This window comes from Pelobates fuscus, chromosome 9, assembly GCF_036172605.1.
Source record: "Pelobates fuscus isolate aPelFus1 chromosome 9, aPelFus1.pri, whole genome shotgun sequence".
Lineage (NCBI taxonomy): Eukaryota > Metazoa > Chordata > Amphibia > Anura > Pelobatidae > Pelobates > Pelobates fuscus.
In genome coordinates this window covers 164,118,923-164,135,015 of record NC_086325.1, presented here as the reverse complement: position 1 = coordinate 164,135,015, position 16,093 = coordinate 164,118,923, and the positions used below count along the sequence as shown (strand labels likewise).

Below are 16,093 nucleotides of genomic sequence, written 5' to 3'. Positions count from 1 at the left end.
AAGGGTAGTAGTTATCTGGAATAGTCTTCCAGTGGGAGCAGTAACAGTGATATAGAAAGGGTAGTAGTTATCTGGAATAGCCTTCCAGTGGGAGCAGTAAAGGCTGACCTAATGGAATTGAAAAATGCTTTGACTATGTATAATGCTGACTTAATAACTAGCAAGATCACCTTGATGTCTAATCATGTGCTGACCCAGGGCCCAGTTTTTTTCCATTTATGGCTGTTAATTTTAGATTTATTTTTTTCCCCTTTTCTATCAATGCAGCTTGGGTTGTTCACCCACTTTATCACAATGATCTGACTGATATTTTGAGATTTTTCCATTTGGCATCAATGCAGCTGGAGCTGTTCTTCCAGCTTGTCTAATGTTTGCCTGTCAGAGAACAATGTGCCTGTTTGTGTGGATGTGTGTGTGTGTGTGTGTGCGCGCACGTTGTACAATGCATGTAATTCACAAACCTTCATCTGATGCGTCGCTGCCCTGGGCGGTGTGCACATGCTGTGTGATAATGGAAATGGACGCAAAAAGATAAAAATAAAATTATAAATGTATTCTTCCCAGAATGCCTCACTGGTCCTTACATTAGTGATAGTATTTTGGAGGGGTGCCATGCTTATTACATTGTGAGGTACCCCGGTTGGCGCCTGTACATTTTGCTTTAGTACCTTTGCTATATCCAGTAATTCTGGATCAGGTAGCTCGACCTTTTTGAGCTACCGGTATATAAGAGTTGTATAACACAGCCCATGTGAGGAAAAGTGTATATATACATTTTTATTTTACAATTTTTTATTTTTTTTTACGGGTTATACTTTTTCATATGACTTTATTTATTTATTTTTTTTTTTTTCATATTTTGATTGACTGCACACACCATATGCCCTCAGGTGTTCTAACGGTCTACCACAGTGAGTTTGAATACTCTGATGAAGCACGTATAATCATGTCAAGAGCCGCTAGGCACAAACATTTCTCACCCTTCCTGTCTTACCCTCCTGTTGGGATGCTTGGGTTGGGGCATAGGAGAAACAAAAAGTACCCTGCCCCAAAATAAAAAAAATAATAAAACCCCAAAATAGTAATCCTGTAAACAAGGCGAGGCACACAGGAAAGTAAATGTGAAAAAAAAAATCAAACAAAACACAAAACCACATTAATTTGTAGTGTATCTCGTTTGCAAAACAAAATGGAGCCTGTAGACAGCCGTCATTCTATGCCTGAGTTTGATGCAATTCCAAAATGGCCGCCCGCACACTGAAATCCTTACAGATCACATGTGGCGATTGCAATGAAACATACTGTAGGTTGGCTCGATGGAATCAATATCCATCTGTTATGGGAAAAAAAATGACCAAACTACCAATAAATAGCTGTGCTGGGTTACCGTGGGAACCTTGGATTGCATTCTGCGGTTTGTTCTTCCATATTATAATGATGGCACGCTCTCGTAGTCAACAACCGCTATTCAGGTGTTTGGAAATTTTAACTCCCATCACTCTCAGCAATTCTTGCTTGTTGTTTTAGGTATACTAAGTCGAGAATATCGTCGATAACAGCCATATCTTGGCAGTTGCATCTACAGCTATTGACGAGACAATTCCTATGACCCTCAGCTGGCTGGCTAACCGTGATGGGTTTTGTTGTATACATAGAACACCTTATATGTGGGTCCTTGGCAGCCAATGCAGTCCTGTGAGGTTTGGGGCCCCTTACACAGCTCACACTATCCTTAGCCAGATGGTGCATTGTACAATTATAGTCATTTTTTTTTATTTCCTCTAGACTGCATTGTTAAAGAACTATATTTTCCTCTTGTTAAAGTAGTTGTGTATTAATCCTGTTTTAAACGGAGACATCTCACCCACTCCACATTTAATGCATGGGATCAATGTAGTACGAGCCTGGAATCCTCATAGCTGCTGGGTTTAGGCTGGGCCAGCTAGCCAATCATTGTTTCGGCTTCCTTTTGGCCACAGCTTCATATGCACTTCTGATCGGCATTGCCAGGTTGCACCTGCTGTCCTGAGATCTAGAACCCTGCACCTGTGCACCAGAGACTTCACACCAGGGCTGCCATCAGAAATTTTAGGGCCCCTGACACAGCTTAAGATCTGGGCCCCCGGGGCCAGCCCCGAGTCCGCCCACAAGGATGAAGTGTGTGTGTGTATAGTGGATGCGGTATGTGTGTCATGGATACAGTGTGTATAGTGGATGCGGTATGTGTGTCATGGATGCAGTGTGTATAGTGGATGCGGTATGTGTGTCATGGATGCAGTGTATATAGTGGATGCAGATTGTACGTTTTGTGTAATGTATGTTATGTTTGTATTAGATGCAGAGTGTGTGTATAGTGAATGCAGAGTGTGTGTTTTTGTAGTGGATGTAGTGTGTTTGTAGTGAGTGAAACGTGTGTATAGTGAATGTAGTGTGTGTGTGTAGTGCAAAGTGTGTTTAGTGAATGGTGTGTGTGTGTGTAGTACAAAGTGTGTTTAGTGAATGTAGTGCGTGTGTAGTGCAGAGTGTGTTTAGTGAATGTAGTGTTTGTAGTGAGTGCAGAGAGTGTATAGTGAATGTAGTGCAGAGTGTGTTCAGTGAATGTAGTGCAGAGTGTGTTCAGTGAATGTAGTGTTTGTAGTGAGTGCAGAGAGTGTATAGTAAATGTAGTGCAGAGTGTGTTCAGTGAATGTAGTGTGTGTGTAGTGCAAAATGTGTATAGTGAATGTAGTGTGTGTGTGTAGAGCAAAATGTGTATAGTGAATGTAGTGTGCGTCTGTAGCGCAAAGTGTGTTTAGTGAATGTAGTGTGTGTGTAGTGCAGAGTGTGTTTAGTAAATGTAGTGTATGTAGTGTGTTAGTGAACAGTGCAGGGGGCAGGAGCTGCAGTGGGCGCAGGGGGTAGGGGATGCAGTGGGCGCAGGGGGTAGGGGATGCAGTGGGAGCAGGGGGTAGGGGATGCAGTGGGAGCAGGGGGTAGGGGATGCAGTGGGAGCAGGGGGGTAGGGGATGCAGTGGGAGCAGGTGGGTAGGGGATGCAGTGGGAGCATGGGGTAGGGGATGCAGTGGGAGCATGGGGTAGGGGTGATAGGGGATGCAGTGGGAGCAGGGGGGTAGGGGGTGCAGTGGGAGCAGGGGGGGTAGGGGGTGCAGTGGGAGCAGGGGGGTAGGGGATGCAGTGAGAGCAAGGGGGGTAGGGGATGCAGTGGGAGCAAGGGGGGTAGGGGATGCAGTGGGAGCAGGGGGTAGGGGATGCAGTGGGAGCAGGGTGGGTAGGGGATGCAGTGGGAGCAAGGGGGGTAGGAGATGCAGTGGGAGCAAGGGGGGGTAGGGGATGCAGTGGGAGCAGGGGAGGTAGGGGATGCAGTGGGAGCAGGGGGGTAGGGGATGCAGTGGGAACAGGGGGTAGGGGATGCAGTGGGAGCAGGGGGTAGGGGATGCAGTGGGAGCAGGGTGGGTAGGGGATGCAGTGGGAGCAAGGGGGGTAGGGGATGCAGTGGGAGCAGGGGGGTAGGGGATGCAGTGAGAGCAGGGGGGTAGGGGATGCAGGGGGGTAGGGGGTAGGGGATGCAGTGGGAGCAGGGGGGTAGGGGATGCAGTGGGAGCAAGGGGATGCAGTGGGAGCAAGGGGGGGTAGCGGATGCAGTGGGAGCAAGGGGGGTAGGGGATGCAGTGGGAGCAAGGGGGGTAGGGGATGCAGTGGGAGCAAGGGGGGTAGGGGATGCAGTGGGAGCAAGGGGGTAGGGGATGCAGTGGGAGCAGGGGGGTTAGGGGATGCAGTGGGAGCAGGGGGGTTAGGGGATGCAGTGGGAGCAGGGGGGTAGGGGATGCAGTGGGAGCAAGGGGGTAGGGAATGCAGTGGGAGCAGGGGGGTAGGGGATGCAGTGGGAGCAAGGGGGTAGGGGATGCAGTGGTAGCAGGGGGTAGGGGATGCAGTGGGAGCAAGGGGGGTAGGGGATGCAGTGGGAGCAAGGGGGGGTAGGGGATGCAGTGGGAGCAGGGGGGGTAGGGGATGCAGTGGGAGCAGGGGGGTAGGGGATGCAGTGGGAGCAGGGGGGTAGGGGATGCAGTGGGAGCAGGGGGTAGGGGATGCAGTGAGAGCAGGGGGTAGGAGATGCAGGGGGGTAGGGGGGATAGGGGATGCAGTGGGAGCAGGGGGGTAGGGGATGCAGTGGGAGCATGGGGGTAGGGGATGCAGTGGGAGCAGGGGGGTAGGGGATGCATTGGGAGCAAGGGGGGTAGGGGATGCAGTGGGAGCAAGGGGGTAGGAGATGCAGTGCGAGCAAGGGGGGTAGGAGATGCAGTGGGAGCAGGGGGGTAGGGGGATAGGGGATGAAATGGGAGCAGGGGGGGTAGGGGATGCAGTGGGAGCAGGGTGGGTAGGGGATGCAGTGGGAGCAAGGGGGGTAGGAGATGCAGTGGGAGCAGGGGGGTAGGGGGATAGGGGATGCAGTGGGAGCAGGGGGGTAGGGGATGCAGTGGGAGCAGTGAGAGCAGGGGGGGGGTAGGGGCTCCCAAAACCCTCCCAAACCTTACCTCTCTGGTGGTCCTCTTCTGAAGGAACCTCACAATGCTGACACAATGCCTGTAAGTCTGCTCAGGGCAGCTCCGCACAGCTCACTCTGCACTGTGACTGGTGATGTCACTTCCTGCAGAACCAGCCGCAGGGAGCTGCCCTGAGCAGTTACAGGCAGCTCAGTGAGGCTGTGTTCTGAGACAGGCACACTGAGGGGCAGCCTAGTGGGGTCTTTGGGAGGGCCCTTTAGCTGTCCCTCAGTGTGCCCTGCACGGACATGATTAGTAGCAGCAAGGGCCCGCGGACGGCTATGCGGGCCCCTTGCTGAGTGCAGGCTGGCTGGGGAGATTAACTCCCCAGCTCAGCCATTACTTACTGCAGCAGTATGTGGGGCTCGGGGCCCCCCAGGACCGCCGGGCCCATGACAACTGTTATGGTTGTCATGCCCTGATGGCGGCCCTGCTTCACACAGTGGTGATGGTACTATACTCTACCTATTCAAAACAAAAATACATACAAGAATTCAGAATTGATTTTCTGATGTGCATGGTTTGTGTTTTTTAGGTTGTTTGTTTGAGTGTTCCTTGGTTAGCTGTACACGGGGATATATTGATTCTTCCCTCTTATGACCGGATTCAAAGCAGAGTATTTTGTGTGTTCTCTAGTGCAGAACGACTGATCGATTTGTGGGTCTGGCAGGAAATGGGCCTTACGTTGCGGTGACTTTTAGTACGAAGGTTTTGTCCGAAACCAGCCATATCCTTCCTGCTGACATTGGATACATGGGACGCTGTGTGCAAAGTGTACAGGAAGGACCCAAGGTCAGCGTGCTCGCCTCTGCCCCTTGGGAACCAGGAATATTTTTTATAGATCTGACTATAAAAGATTCTTCAAATTTAGCAGCAATTTTTTAAAAGCAATTCTAGATATTCCAGCTATAGGATGTTATTGTTTGATTCTATTCCACTAGACTCTTAAAGTCTGTCTCAGAAAATAATTCAACTCTTTCTTGCATACAGCAGGACTAATTTGGTTAAAACACAACCCTGAAATCTGTATTATTTTGTTTCAATTGCCACAATCCCACCTGCATTACGGTGTGCCGGGACACACCTTGGACTCCCCTGGAGCACCTCATTTACTAGTACAGGTTACACATTTCACGTTGAGAACATATTGGAGTGCAAGCTCTCTAACCCAGAATGTGATACTGTTTTCCAACTGGAGAACCCCTTGGCTGGATTGCAATTAATTGTGAGCAGATCAAGATTCTGTTTTTTATTCTTCCCTATCTTCCTTGTCTTCTGATGAGTTGGTCGTTGAACATTTTGCACACTTTCCCCCCGTGAATGTCCCACCCTGCACAGATGTTTTATTACTTTATCTTAATTCTTAAGGAAAATGGAAACATGTTTTGATTCTTCCAATAGACGTTTGATTTATGTTAACCCTCCCTGTATTGTGTTCGATACAATTCTCCTACACAGCGCAGCCTAAATGTTTAAACAAAGATCCCTGGCAAATCATGCGATTTTCCATTAACTTCAAAGGGCATCCTATCTCCATAGTGTATGAATAAATATGCTGTGTAATACGATCTTCAAAAAGGGATATTACAACAATTCAATGGCTCATGTTTAGATGTTGATGAATCCTTTGTGGGTGCTTTAAAGGTACGGTAAATGCTTCTGAGTCGTATTTATGTTAATCTTTGAATGAATGTTCTTGTTATCTTCCTTAGTAACGGTCTATAACAGTGCTTAGATTTTTTTTTATATTGTTATTGCTGGGGCAGTGCATTGGTTTATTTACTAAACACTGAATCGGAGTGAAATTCTTGCAAATGTTAGGGGGAAAATCTGGAAAAATTCTCTTAGTGTTGTATTCATAGTTGGACTATTGTTTTACAGTTTTGTCTTCAATGCAGTGAATACACCCATAGAGAAACATGTTCTGCACCATCATACAGTGTATCGTAATGGTTCCTCTTTAAGATGTGTTTAAACAAGAATTAGACTCAGATACCCGTGATGTCATGACAGTATACTAATATCGACTTCATTCGCGGTGATAACAGTAGTAGTCGCTACAGCAAGTAACAATGAATTCTGCGTTAAATTTAGCAGATTATATCCCAGGCAGGGCCGGTGCAAGGATTTTTGCCGCCCTAGGCAAAATAAAAATTTGCCCCCCCCCCCATGGGACATTACAATGCCCCACCCATATGATCTGCCATATGAACTAACTCCAGTGCTGCACACTGTGTTTACATTAAAAAGCCTGCAGGGACAGGCTATAGACACTGGAACCACTTCATTAAGCTGCAGTGGTTCTGGGGACTATAGTGTCCCTTTAATGTGAGGTTAATTAGAGATTAGTGTCACTAATAATATACTAGATTGCCTACTTACAACCAGATGAGGATGATGATGGGCTCTAGCTGCAGTCTGGCTCCACTGGTCTGGTGTAAAACCGGATCTCTGGAGGCTGTTTGTAACTGCAGTCACAAAATTCAATGTTCTGGGAGAACAGGAACCAGCTCCATTTTTTGGGGCCCCTTACACAGCTCAAGGTCTGGGCCCCAGGGCCTGACGGTGAGTATGCCCATAAGGCCCACCCATAAGTCCACCTATATGTTCCACCCATTAAATTCGCTCACAGGGAGTGTAGTGTGTAGGGGATGTGTTATGTGTTATTGTAGAGGATCTAATGTGTGTGCTTATGGAATGTAGTGTATAGGGATACCAGTTTGTGTAGGTGATGCAGTGTGTCTGTGTGTAGTGGAAGCAGTGTGTGTTTGTGGTTATGTGTAAGGGATACATTGTGTGAATCTGTGTTTGTATGTATAAGGGATGCAAGGTGTGTGTAAGAAATGCATTGTTTCTGTATGTATGTAAGAGAAGCAGTTTGTGTGTGTGTGTGTTTGCATGTGTGTGTAAGGGATGCATTGTGTGTTTCTGTGTATGTATATGAATAGGGATGTATTGTGTGTGTGTGTGTGTGTGTGTGTGTAGTGTGAAAGAGCTCTCCCTTCTGTTCCTTAGTGGTGTCTCCTCTCCCCTCCACCCTCCCTTAGGGGTCTCTTCTCACACCCACCCACCCTCCCTGTGTTCTCCTCACCTCCCCTTCTCCTCATCTCCCCTTCTCCTCACCCCCTCTCCTGTGTGTCTTTTCACCTCCCCCCCATGTTCTTCTCACTCCCCCCTCCCTGTGTTCTTCTCACCACCCCCTCTCCTCACCCCCTCCCTGTGTTCTTCTCACTCCCCCCTCCCCGTGTTATTCTCACTCCCCCCTCCCTGTGTTCTTCTCACCTCCCCCTCTTCTCACCCTTTCTCCCTGTGTTCTTCTCACTCCCCCCTCCCTGTGTTCTTCTCACTCCCCCCTCCCTGTGTTCTTCTTACTCCCCCCTCCCCCCTTTCTTCTTACTCCCCCCTCCCCCCTTTCTTCTTACCCCCCCTCCCCTCTTCTTCTTACTCCCCCCTCTCCCCTTCTTCTTACTCCCCCCTCTCCCCTTCTTCTTACTCCCCCCTCCCCTCTTCTTCTTACTCCCCCTCCCCCTTTCTTCTTACTCCCCCCTTTCTTCTTACTCCCCCCTCCACTTGTCTTCTTCTTACTCCTCCTTCCCCCCTTTCTTCTTACTCCCCCCCTTTCTTCTTACTCCCCCCTCCCCTCTTCTTCTTCTTCTTACTCCCCCCCACCCCTCTTCTTCTTCTTACTCCACCCCCACCCCTCTTCTTCTTCTTACTCCACCCCCACCCCTCTTCTTCTTCTTACTCCACCCCCACCCCTCTTCTTCTTCTTACTCCACCCCCACCCCTCTTCTTCTTCTTACTCCACCCCCACCCCTCTTCTTCTTCTTACTCCACCCCCACCCCTCTTCTTCTTCTTACTCCCCCCACCCCTCTTCTTCTTCTTACTCCCCCCCACCCCTCTTCTTCTTCTTACTCCCCCCCACCCCTCTTCTTACTCTCCCTCCCCCTTCATACTCCCCCCTCCACTTGTCTTCTTCTTACTCCCCCCTCCACTTGTCTTCTTCTTACTCCTCCTCCCCCCTTTCTTCTTACTCCCCCCTCCCCTCTTCATACTCCCCCTTACCCCCTTTTTTACCCCCCTCCACTTGTCTTCTTCTTACTCCACCCCTCCCCTTGTTTTCTTACTCCCCCACCTTCCCTCTTCTTCTTACCCCCCCTCCCATCTTTCTTACCCCCCCTCCCCCAGTTCTCCACCTAACCTCACTTCCCCTGTAGCGTGGCCGAGGTCCTCTGCGGTCCGCGGTACAGGAGTTTCAGTTTCCTGTACCCGGACGGACTGATAGGAAGTGCACACTAAGTGTGCACTTCCTGTCAGTCCGGCTGGGTCGCGGACCGGAGAGGAGCTCGGCCACGCTACAGGGGAGGTGAGGCAGTGCAGCAGCCGCCTGAGCGCTCTCTATAGAGCGCTCAGGTGGCTGCAACCTTTAAAGGGCCGGCGATGGGGGCGCAGGGGGCCCCCTCCTATATGGCGCCCTAGGCGGCTGCCTAGTTCGCTTTATAGGAAGCGCCGGCCCTGATCCCAGGTTGTTGCCAGGGGTAGAATAGAAACAGCAGAGAGGAGTTGTCTATATTGACGGCACAAACACACCATTCCTCAAACAGATCAAATCTCTATTGTTACGATTTCCTGCTGCTCTATCAGTCGGTTCTGCTGCTGATTCCATAAGTCACTTCTGGATACACTGTAGCATAAGTAGCGAACACATTATACCCATCTCAAAGTATGGTCCTTTGCTTTACAGGTTGACCCCGGGGCAGGATCGAAGCCCATGGTGGTGAAGATTTATAAAAATGAAGTGGATGAGGAAGTGGTTGTCCGAGAGATAAGTCTTTTGCAGAAGTTATCTCATCCAAACATTGTAAGGTAGGTACCTTTCACCAGTTACTGTATTTTTGTATGTGTCTGTATCTTCTAATGTTCCGCCTTGACTTGCTTCTGGTGGAAGTCAACATTTTGTGAGTTTTCGAAACACGTCACTATATTTTCTGTGACTCCTAAATAAATTAGACTCTTGTAGATTACAGACGATGCATGAATAAAATATCAGTCATTTTCAAATACGAAGGCACAAAGCTGAAAAAAAAAAATCCTGACCCCTGATTGTACACGATTTTGTTTTGGGGTTTGCTGTTGGACATTTAAGTCGCAAATTTGACATGATTTTGGAACAAGCATGATTTCCCAAAATTCTATATTCGAGTTTGAATGACAAACTATAAAAGTCAATTTAAGGTGTCCCAATCTGTTTATATTTTAGGTACCTTGGTATATGTGTGAAAGATGAAAAGCTGTATCCAATATTGGAGGTAAGCAGAAGAAATGCTTTCATATTTCATATAAATATATGTGATTGGAATGAGTAGTATTTGCTATTGTTTTTTCCTCTCTAGATATTTATGCTATGTTTTTATACTTGCTTTCTCTGTCAAATCATAAACACTGGAAATCACTAAATTGACCCTCTGGTCATAAACCTCTTTAATTTGGCAAATTACCCTGTATTTACCGAGTTTAGTATGGAACTGGTGTTATATTTGGTATATTCAGTATTGAAAGCATAGTTATACGGTACAGATACTGAGAGAAGCAATGATGTAATGTGTAAATGATACATTTGGAATTCAGAATTAAATAGTGTACAATAAAAACATGGTCAGTGCAAAGTGTTGCCCTTGAGATTATGTCTGTTGAGAAAAGTTCCATCACTCTTAAGGCAGATAAAAGTAAATCTATGAAAGAAATACAATCTAAAAAAAAATTAAAAATGTAGAGGACTTTTAGTAACTGTTTCTTCTCTTCTTTTAGTATGTGAATGGTGGGTGTGTAGAAGAATTACTAGCATGTAAAGAAGTTGCCCTTAGCTGGAAAGAGAAGGTGGACTTGTCCTGTGACATTAGCCGGGGCATGGTCTATTTACACTCTAAAAATATCTACCATCGAGACCTCAACTCCAAGGTATATGGTAGGCTATTGTCTAACGTTTTTGAATCTGAAAATGCATTCTTCAAATTTGTAAATAGATTCTCAGGTCCAGAAAGAAGCTGCAGGCAGCTTTAAGCAGAACCTTCAGTGTTGCTTGTGGTCCAAAATTACATTAGTTCTTCTTTGTGCTGGCAGAAATTGTTTACGTTCTAATTTACAAATTTGGCTCAATCAATACTCAATCAATCATAGGCATAGACCTCTATGCAGTAAAATGGGCTGATGATTTAGTGACAGGGGAAAGAAGGAGAACCCTTCTCCAGGCAATTCTCCTGCTCACCATCATAGATATTCCACCAGCAAGTGCCTACTTGGAAAATATAGGAGCGGAGTAACTAATAAGACTCTGTTCTGATGCTAGTGGGCTGCTAGCCATTAAGGATGATTGGCCTGCTTTCTGGAAGTGTCCCTAAGGAAGGCCATTTGCTGTTCAGAATGAGAGCGGGGGTTAACATAGTGTAATAACCAAGGACCTCCACATATGACAGTGCTTAAAGTGACTTGATGGGTTGACTTCCAAATCTTTCAAGATTCCTAGAGCCAATTCTCTTTTCTGGATTGTTTTGTCATTTACTTTCTAGAACTGTCTAATCCGGGTGACACATCGAGGCAGGGAAGCTTTGGTAACAGATTTCGGCCTTGCCCGGGAAGTGGTGGAGCCAGCCCTGAAGAATGGTGAAAGGAAACTTTCTCTGGTGGGATCTGCTTTCTGGATGGCTCCCGAAATGTTGCGTGGAGAACCCTATGATCGAAAGGTTGGTTCCTCTTTTTTCTTAAATCACAATTTAATCAGCTGTTTATTTATCTTTTATAGCAGCAATTGCCAAGAGAATGGTGTTTTAGGACTGTGACTCTCTAAATAGTCTCCAAAAACCATAGAAGATTCAAGGATGGGGTATTTTCCATTCCTGCACATATTCAGACTGATTTACTGCAATAAACAATCCAGGGAAAGATAATAAAACCCGACTAGTAATAAAAAGTAAAGGGAAAAAAAATCAGTTTATTCATATATCCTTCTGAGTTCTTATCTGCATTTAATTCAAGGTCTCAACAAACGTATCACTTGGCAAATATGTACATAATGGGGACAGAGCTACAGCGCTGCTAGTCCTTCGATTGTTCAAATAATGAGTTTAGAACATGCGCACGTCCCGTCATATAACCCTTCCACCTCATTAACTCAGACCATAAGGGGAAAATAATTGGAATATTTGTAACTTCCTTCCCTAGGTTGACGTTTTCTCTTTTGGGATCGTATTATGTGAAATCCTTGGCCGAATTCCCGCTGATCCGGAGATTCTGCCACGAACTCGGGTACGTATGATCCTGTATACAATGTACTGCTCCTTGTCATCCATGGTCGACCCACTGTCTCTCTCATCCTTTTGGCACACATTGGGTTACGTGCAGGAAACGTAAAATGTATCTTCTCGAAATCACTTTCCCTAGTGGAGTGTGTCTGCTTTTAATTGTCTCTGCAGAAACCTCTTGGAATGCAGCGTAGGGAGGATATTGTAATAACAACGTGTGTGTTAAAAGGATCCTCTGGGAGATATTAAATGGAATATTTTATAGTAATACATACATCTATTGGTCACTGCTGCAATTTGGCACATGAAGTACTTTACTAACTCAAAATACTCGCCAACTGCAAAAGACCTGTTTTGCAGATTTATATAAAAAAAATATTTTTTTGGGAAAAAATAAATAAATAAAAAATGCTGTACATCTGTCCCAAACCCCCCCACCCCCCCAAAAAAAAAAAATGCAAATTGGGGTTAAGTGGAAAGGGGGCTGATGAATAGAGTTACGATTGTGGTTTTGGTTTTGTTGTTTTATGCTGTTTGTTTATTTTCAGGTTACGAATGCCTTTTGCCTTGTATCATTATTGTTTTACATTGGTTAGATCACAATTAACTTCTCCGCACATTGCAGCAAGATGTGTTGACCTCTGTCCTTTCTGTTACAGGATTACGGTCTAGATGTGGTTGCTTTCCAAGAGCTGATTAAGGATTGTCCTAAAAGAGTCCTGGATTTAGCCGTCAGCTGTTGTCGGGTAATAGACTTGAGTGGATTTCTGTTTCTTTTATTCTTTAGCCTGGGTTTTTCTCTGGGAACTAGTCACGAAGCACTAATTTGTGGTGACTGAAGAACTGACTTGAAATTTTAAAGGAACACTCCAAGCACTATAACCACTTTAGCACACTGTGGTGGCTATGGTGCCCCCCCATTCTATGCAGTCATACCATTTTACCTCTGGCCTGCCAGGCGTTTCTCCCCACCTCCAGCTGACATAGAGCGAGATGTGTCTGTCTGAGCTAAGCCTGGAGGTCCAGGGCTTTACAACTTTGACTGAGAGTGATTGGCTTACGTTCTCAGCCAGTGATTTAGACCTGCACTCTAGTGCTTAGCTCAAGAGCGCTAAATTACGTTTTTAAGCAGGAGGTTCCAGCTCTTTATTGGTTACAGTGGAGGCGGGGAGCAGGGCACGGTGGAGTGCAGAGAAGAGGGAAGACCCGTTCTAAAAGATGCACACATAAAAAGGAACCGTCTCATCCCATGGTTTGTGTCACTTTGCTTACCTATACCCTATATTTAAAGGGACACTCCACTGCCTAACTACAAACAAATATTTATTTAGTAAATATCCTCAATCGCGGTCGTCAGCTCTGCCCTTTGCAGAGTGGAGACACAGCAACAATGTTTCAATGGCTCCTCCCCTAGCGCAATGCATCCCCTGCCTCAACTGGATTGTGATGCCACTTTCGGAATCGTTAATATATACTAAAAACACCAAATGGAAAGAAACGTGTTTTTGCATTACTTAATAATGCATGAAATATGGGCCTCGGTTTTAATATTTTTGGATAAGTATTTAAAAAATAATTGTATTATAATATTAAAATATCTAGAATAATATATATATATAATATGAAAAAGAATCAATATATAAAAAAAAAAAATGATTCAAATGTTTAAAATAAAAATTCCCAAAGTCGTTACGTTTTCATATATCTCACTATCTCCCTCTTTTTATCTTGTACCTCACACTAATGATTTTATATTCAGTTGGGTTACCACCATTTAGGGAGTTTAGTTTTTTCCTGCTTGAACCACCCACTCGGCATACTCTTCCTTGGCCAGTGGGTTACTGTCACTTTGTATTTCTTTTTAAAACTTATTATAAAATTATTTGAAAAGCTTAAATAACTTAAAAAGCTTATCCTACGTATTTAACCGAGGTCAAGGTGTGTTACATTGCTTTGAAATGGTTCACTGATGTTTCAAAAGGTAATTCATATTCTCTGCTAGCCCGTGACTATCGCAGAGGATTCTGGGGATAGTAGTCCTAAACAACTTGGGGGTGTGCTTTGTCACTTAGCCTGGGTTTGACATTCGTGAATGTTATTTCTCTTTAATTAAAGGAACAATCAAGAACCCTAAAGCACTTTAACTTATTGAATAGCTTTATGTGTGAAGAGTGCACCCGATTTTTTTTTTTTTATGTTGCAAAAAGTACAGATTTTTGGTGCATTATGTAGTTTGGCGACAGGACACCTGATGCTATCCCTCTTTTTATTTTGACAGCTTGAGGCCTTTAAGAGACCGTCATTCAGTGAAGTCCTTGATGAGCTTGAAGACATTGCAGAGGCTTTAGAATCACAGACAATACTTCAAGATTCTGGCTGAGGTTTAATCGCTGGACTCTCTCTCACTTGTAAATAAATGTACAAACCCCTCCAGGTTAAAGGACAGATTTTTTTCGGGGGGGAAATGTGTATAAATAAGAATACAGAACCTGGTATTTATTGAATTTGACTGGGCTATATTTTTGTGAATTTTTGTTTTCTTTTATATATGTGGTATTGTCACAAACCTCAACAAATGATCTTCTTGCCGCACTGGGCGTGGCTTGCACTGATTGGCCTGCGTTCAGAACTTGACGCCCCTGGCAACTCATGAAAAGGTCATGTTAACTACATGTTCTCATTGAGTGGCATTATGTTTTTTTTTAATGTACAATTTTGTTGCTACATTTTTTAGCAGTTTGACTCCAGAGATCCTACCTCTACTGTAAAAGCATCGCACTCATTTCAACTTAAGAGACTCTGTCACCAATATTCTGTAAATCGAATGAAACTCCAGCTCGTGCAGAATGCTATAATATTCCGTTTTTTAATCATGCGTTTTATATACCTCTGGATTCATACAGTGCTTTATAAACTGTGCTCACTTTGGATGCTTTGAAAATCTGATGTTCATTTAGAAGCTCCAATGTTCCCTGTGTTGGCCCAAGTTAATAGTCAGTAATATGAGATAATAAACATAGAACTCCGAGGAGAGTCCAGAAGTGTATTTAAAGTTGTAGCATTTTCCTTTCTGCGTTTTACTGCTGTGATTAGACCTCCGTTATAAAGAGAGACTTCATGGGTAGAGATCCAAAGGAAAAACCAAACCCTGGTATTTAACCCGCATTCTGAGTGGCTGCTTCATGCTGTCCACCAATTAAAATACAGCTGGAATAAAAAATCCACGAACGAGAATAAAATAATGGTAACTCGACATTGGCTGTGAAATGCATACTTCCTGGGCCAATATTCAAAGAGTTGGTTCCGTGACACTTACAGCTATTTTTGAACATAATTCTATTTTATATCATCTGAATGTAATTAGAAACACAGTGTTGGCCTCTAAGTCACCATGGCAGGGTCATCTATCACATCCACTTGACAAAAGTTGTCTTTTCTCAAATTTAGAAACTATTTAAGTGTTTTGCATCGATTTCCATACTGCCTGAGGTGCCTGAGTCCTAGAGTTAGGCAAGAATAACATTTTCACTAAAAAATGATTGCATTTCTAGTCCTCTGGAGACAATTCAGAGTTTTGTGAATAAAACCCATAGTGACATTTAACATTTGCATCTCCTAATCTTTAGGCAGTATCAGGATTAACTTTACAGTTTAGTGCAAACATTAGGAAACAGTGATTGAAGAAAATAGCTGGTTTTAAATTTATTTGTTGTCCCTTTCAGACTTTAGCCAGGAATATGTCCCTCTGTCATTTGGAGCCTACACAGATAGCGGGGCCCCCGATACGGCAGATAAACTCACCATGCTCTTATTTACTGATCAATATCTCTGGTGCCTTAACTATTGGTTGATTCCACGCTTCCACAAACTTATATCCTGTTTATGTGATAAGAAGATTATTACCATTTTTGAAATATAAAAAATACAGCCAAGTAGGTCCATCTGCAATCGGTGATAAGATAAATTGATAAACTGATGGGATCTGAAAAAGGACACGGGACTGGACTGTTTAATGATGCGTTATGGAAACTGGTATCTTCCTACCATTCATTATTGGACCGGCACCGGGAATGTTTCATCTGAAAAAAGGGCAAGATGGGAATCGCTGGCAAACACCTGGTCAAGTCATGCCAGAAAAAACAAAACAAAGTTGTTTGAGTTTTGGACATCAGTGTTGCTCTCATGTACACCATGTCTTACTGTTTGCTTTTATATGTTTTTGTGTATTAAAAAACAAACCAATAATAGAAGTA

At 44.7% G+C, this 16,093-nt stretch overlaps 1 protein-coding gene across 1 annotated transcript; it reads left to right on the top strand.

Annotated features, from left to right (window-relative positions):
• Positions 1-6,120: 6,120 nt before the first annotated feature.
• On the top strand, positions 6,121-14,344 carry LOC134573292 (dual specificity testis-specific protein kinase 1-like). Its single transcript, XM_063432951.1, has 8 exons — positions 6,121-6,185; positions 9,287-9,408; positions 9,803-9,851; positions 10,351-10,500; positions 11,109-11,282; positions 11,761-11,844; positions 12,500-12,586; positions 14,119-14,344. The coding sequence occupies exons 2-8, from the start codon at positions 9,314-9,316 to the stop codon at positions 14,218-14,220; spliced, it is 741 nt and encodes a 246-aa protein (XP_063289021.1). The 5' UTR covers positions 6,121-6,185; positions 9,287-9,313; the 3' UTR covers positions 14,221-14,344.
• Positions 14,345-16,093: the final 1,749 nt, after the last annotated feature.

Bases quoted from the DNA above. Each gene is read 5' to 3' on its own strand.
- LOC134573292 (XM_063432951.1), top strand. From the start codon at position 9,314: ATGGTGGTGAAGATTTATAAAAATGAAGTGGATGAGGAAGTGGTTGTC. The intron at 10,501-11,108 runs GTATATGGTAGG...TTTACTTTCTAG, and splicing joins ATCGAGACCTCAACTCCAAG to AACTGTCTAATCCGGGTGAC. The intron at 11,283-11,760 runs GTTGGTTCCTCT...TTCCTTCCCTAG, and splicing joins GAGAACCCTATGATCGAAAG to GTTGACGTTTTCTCTTTTGG.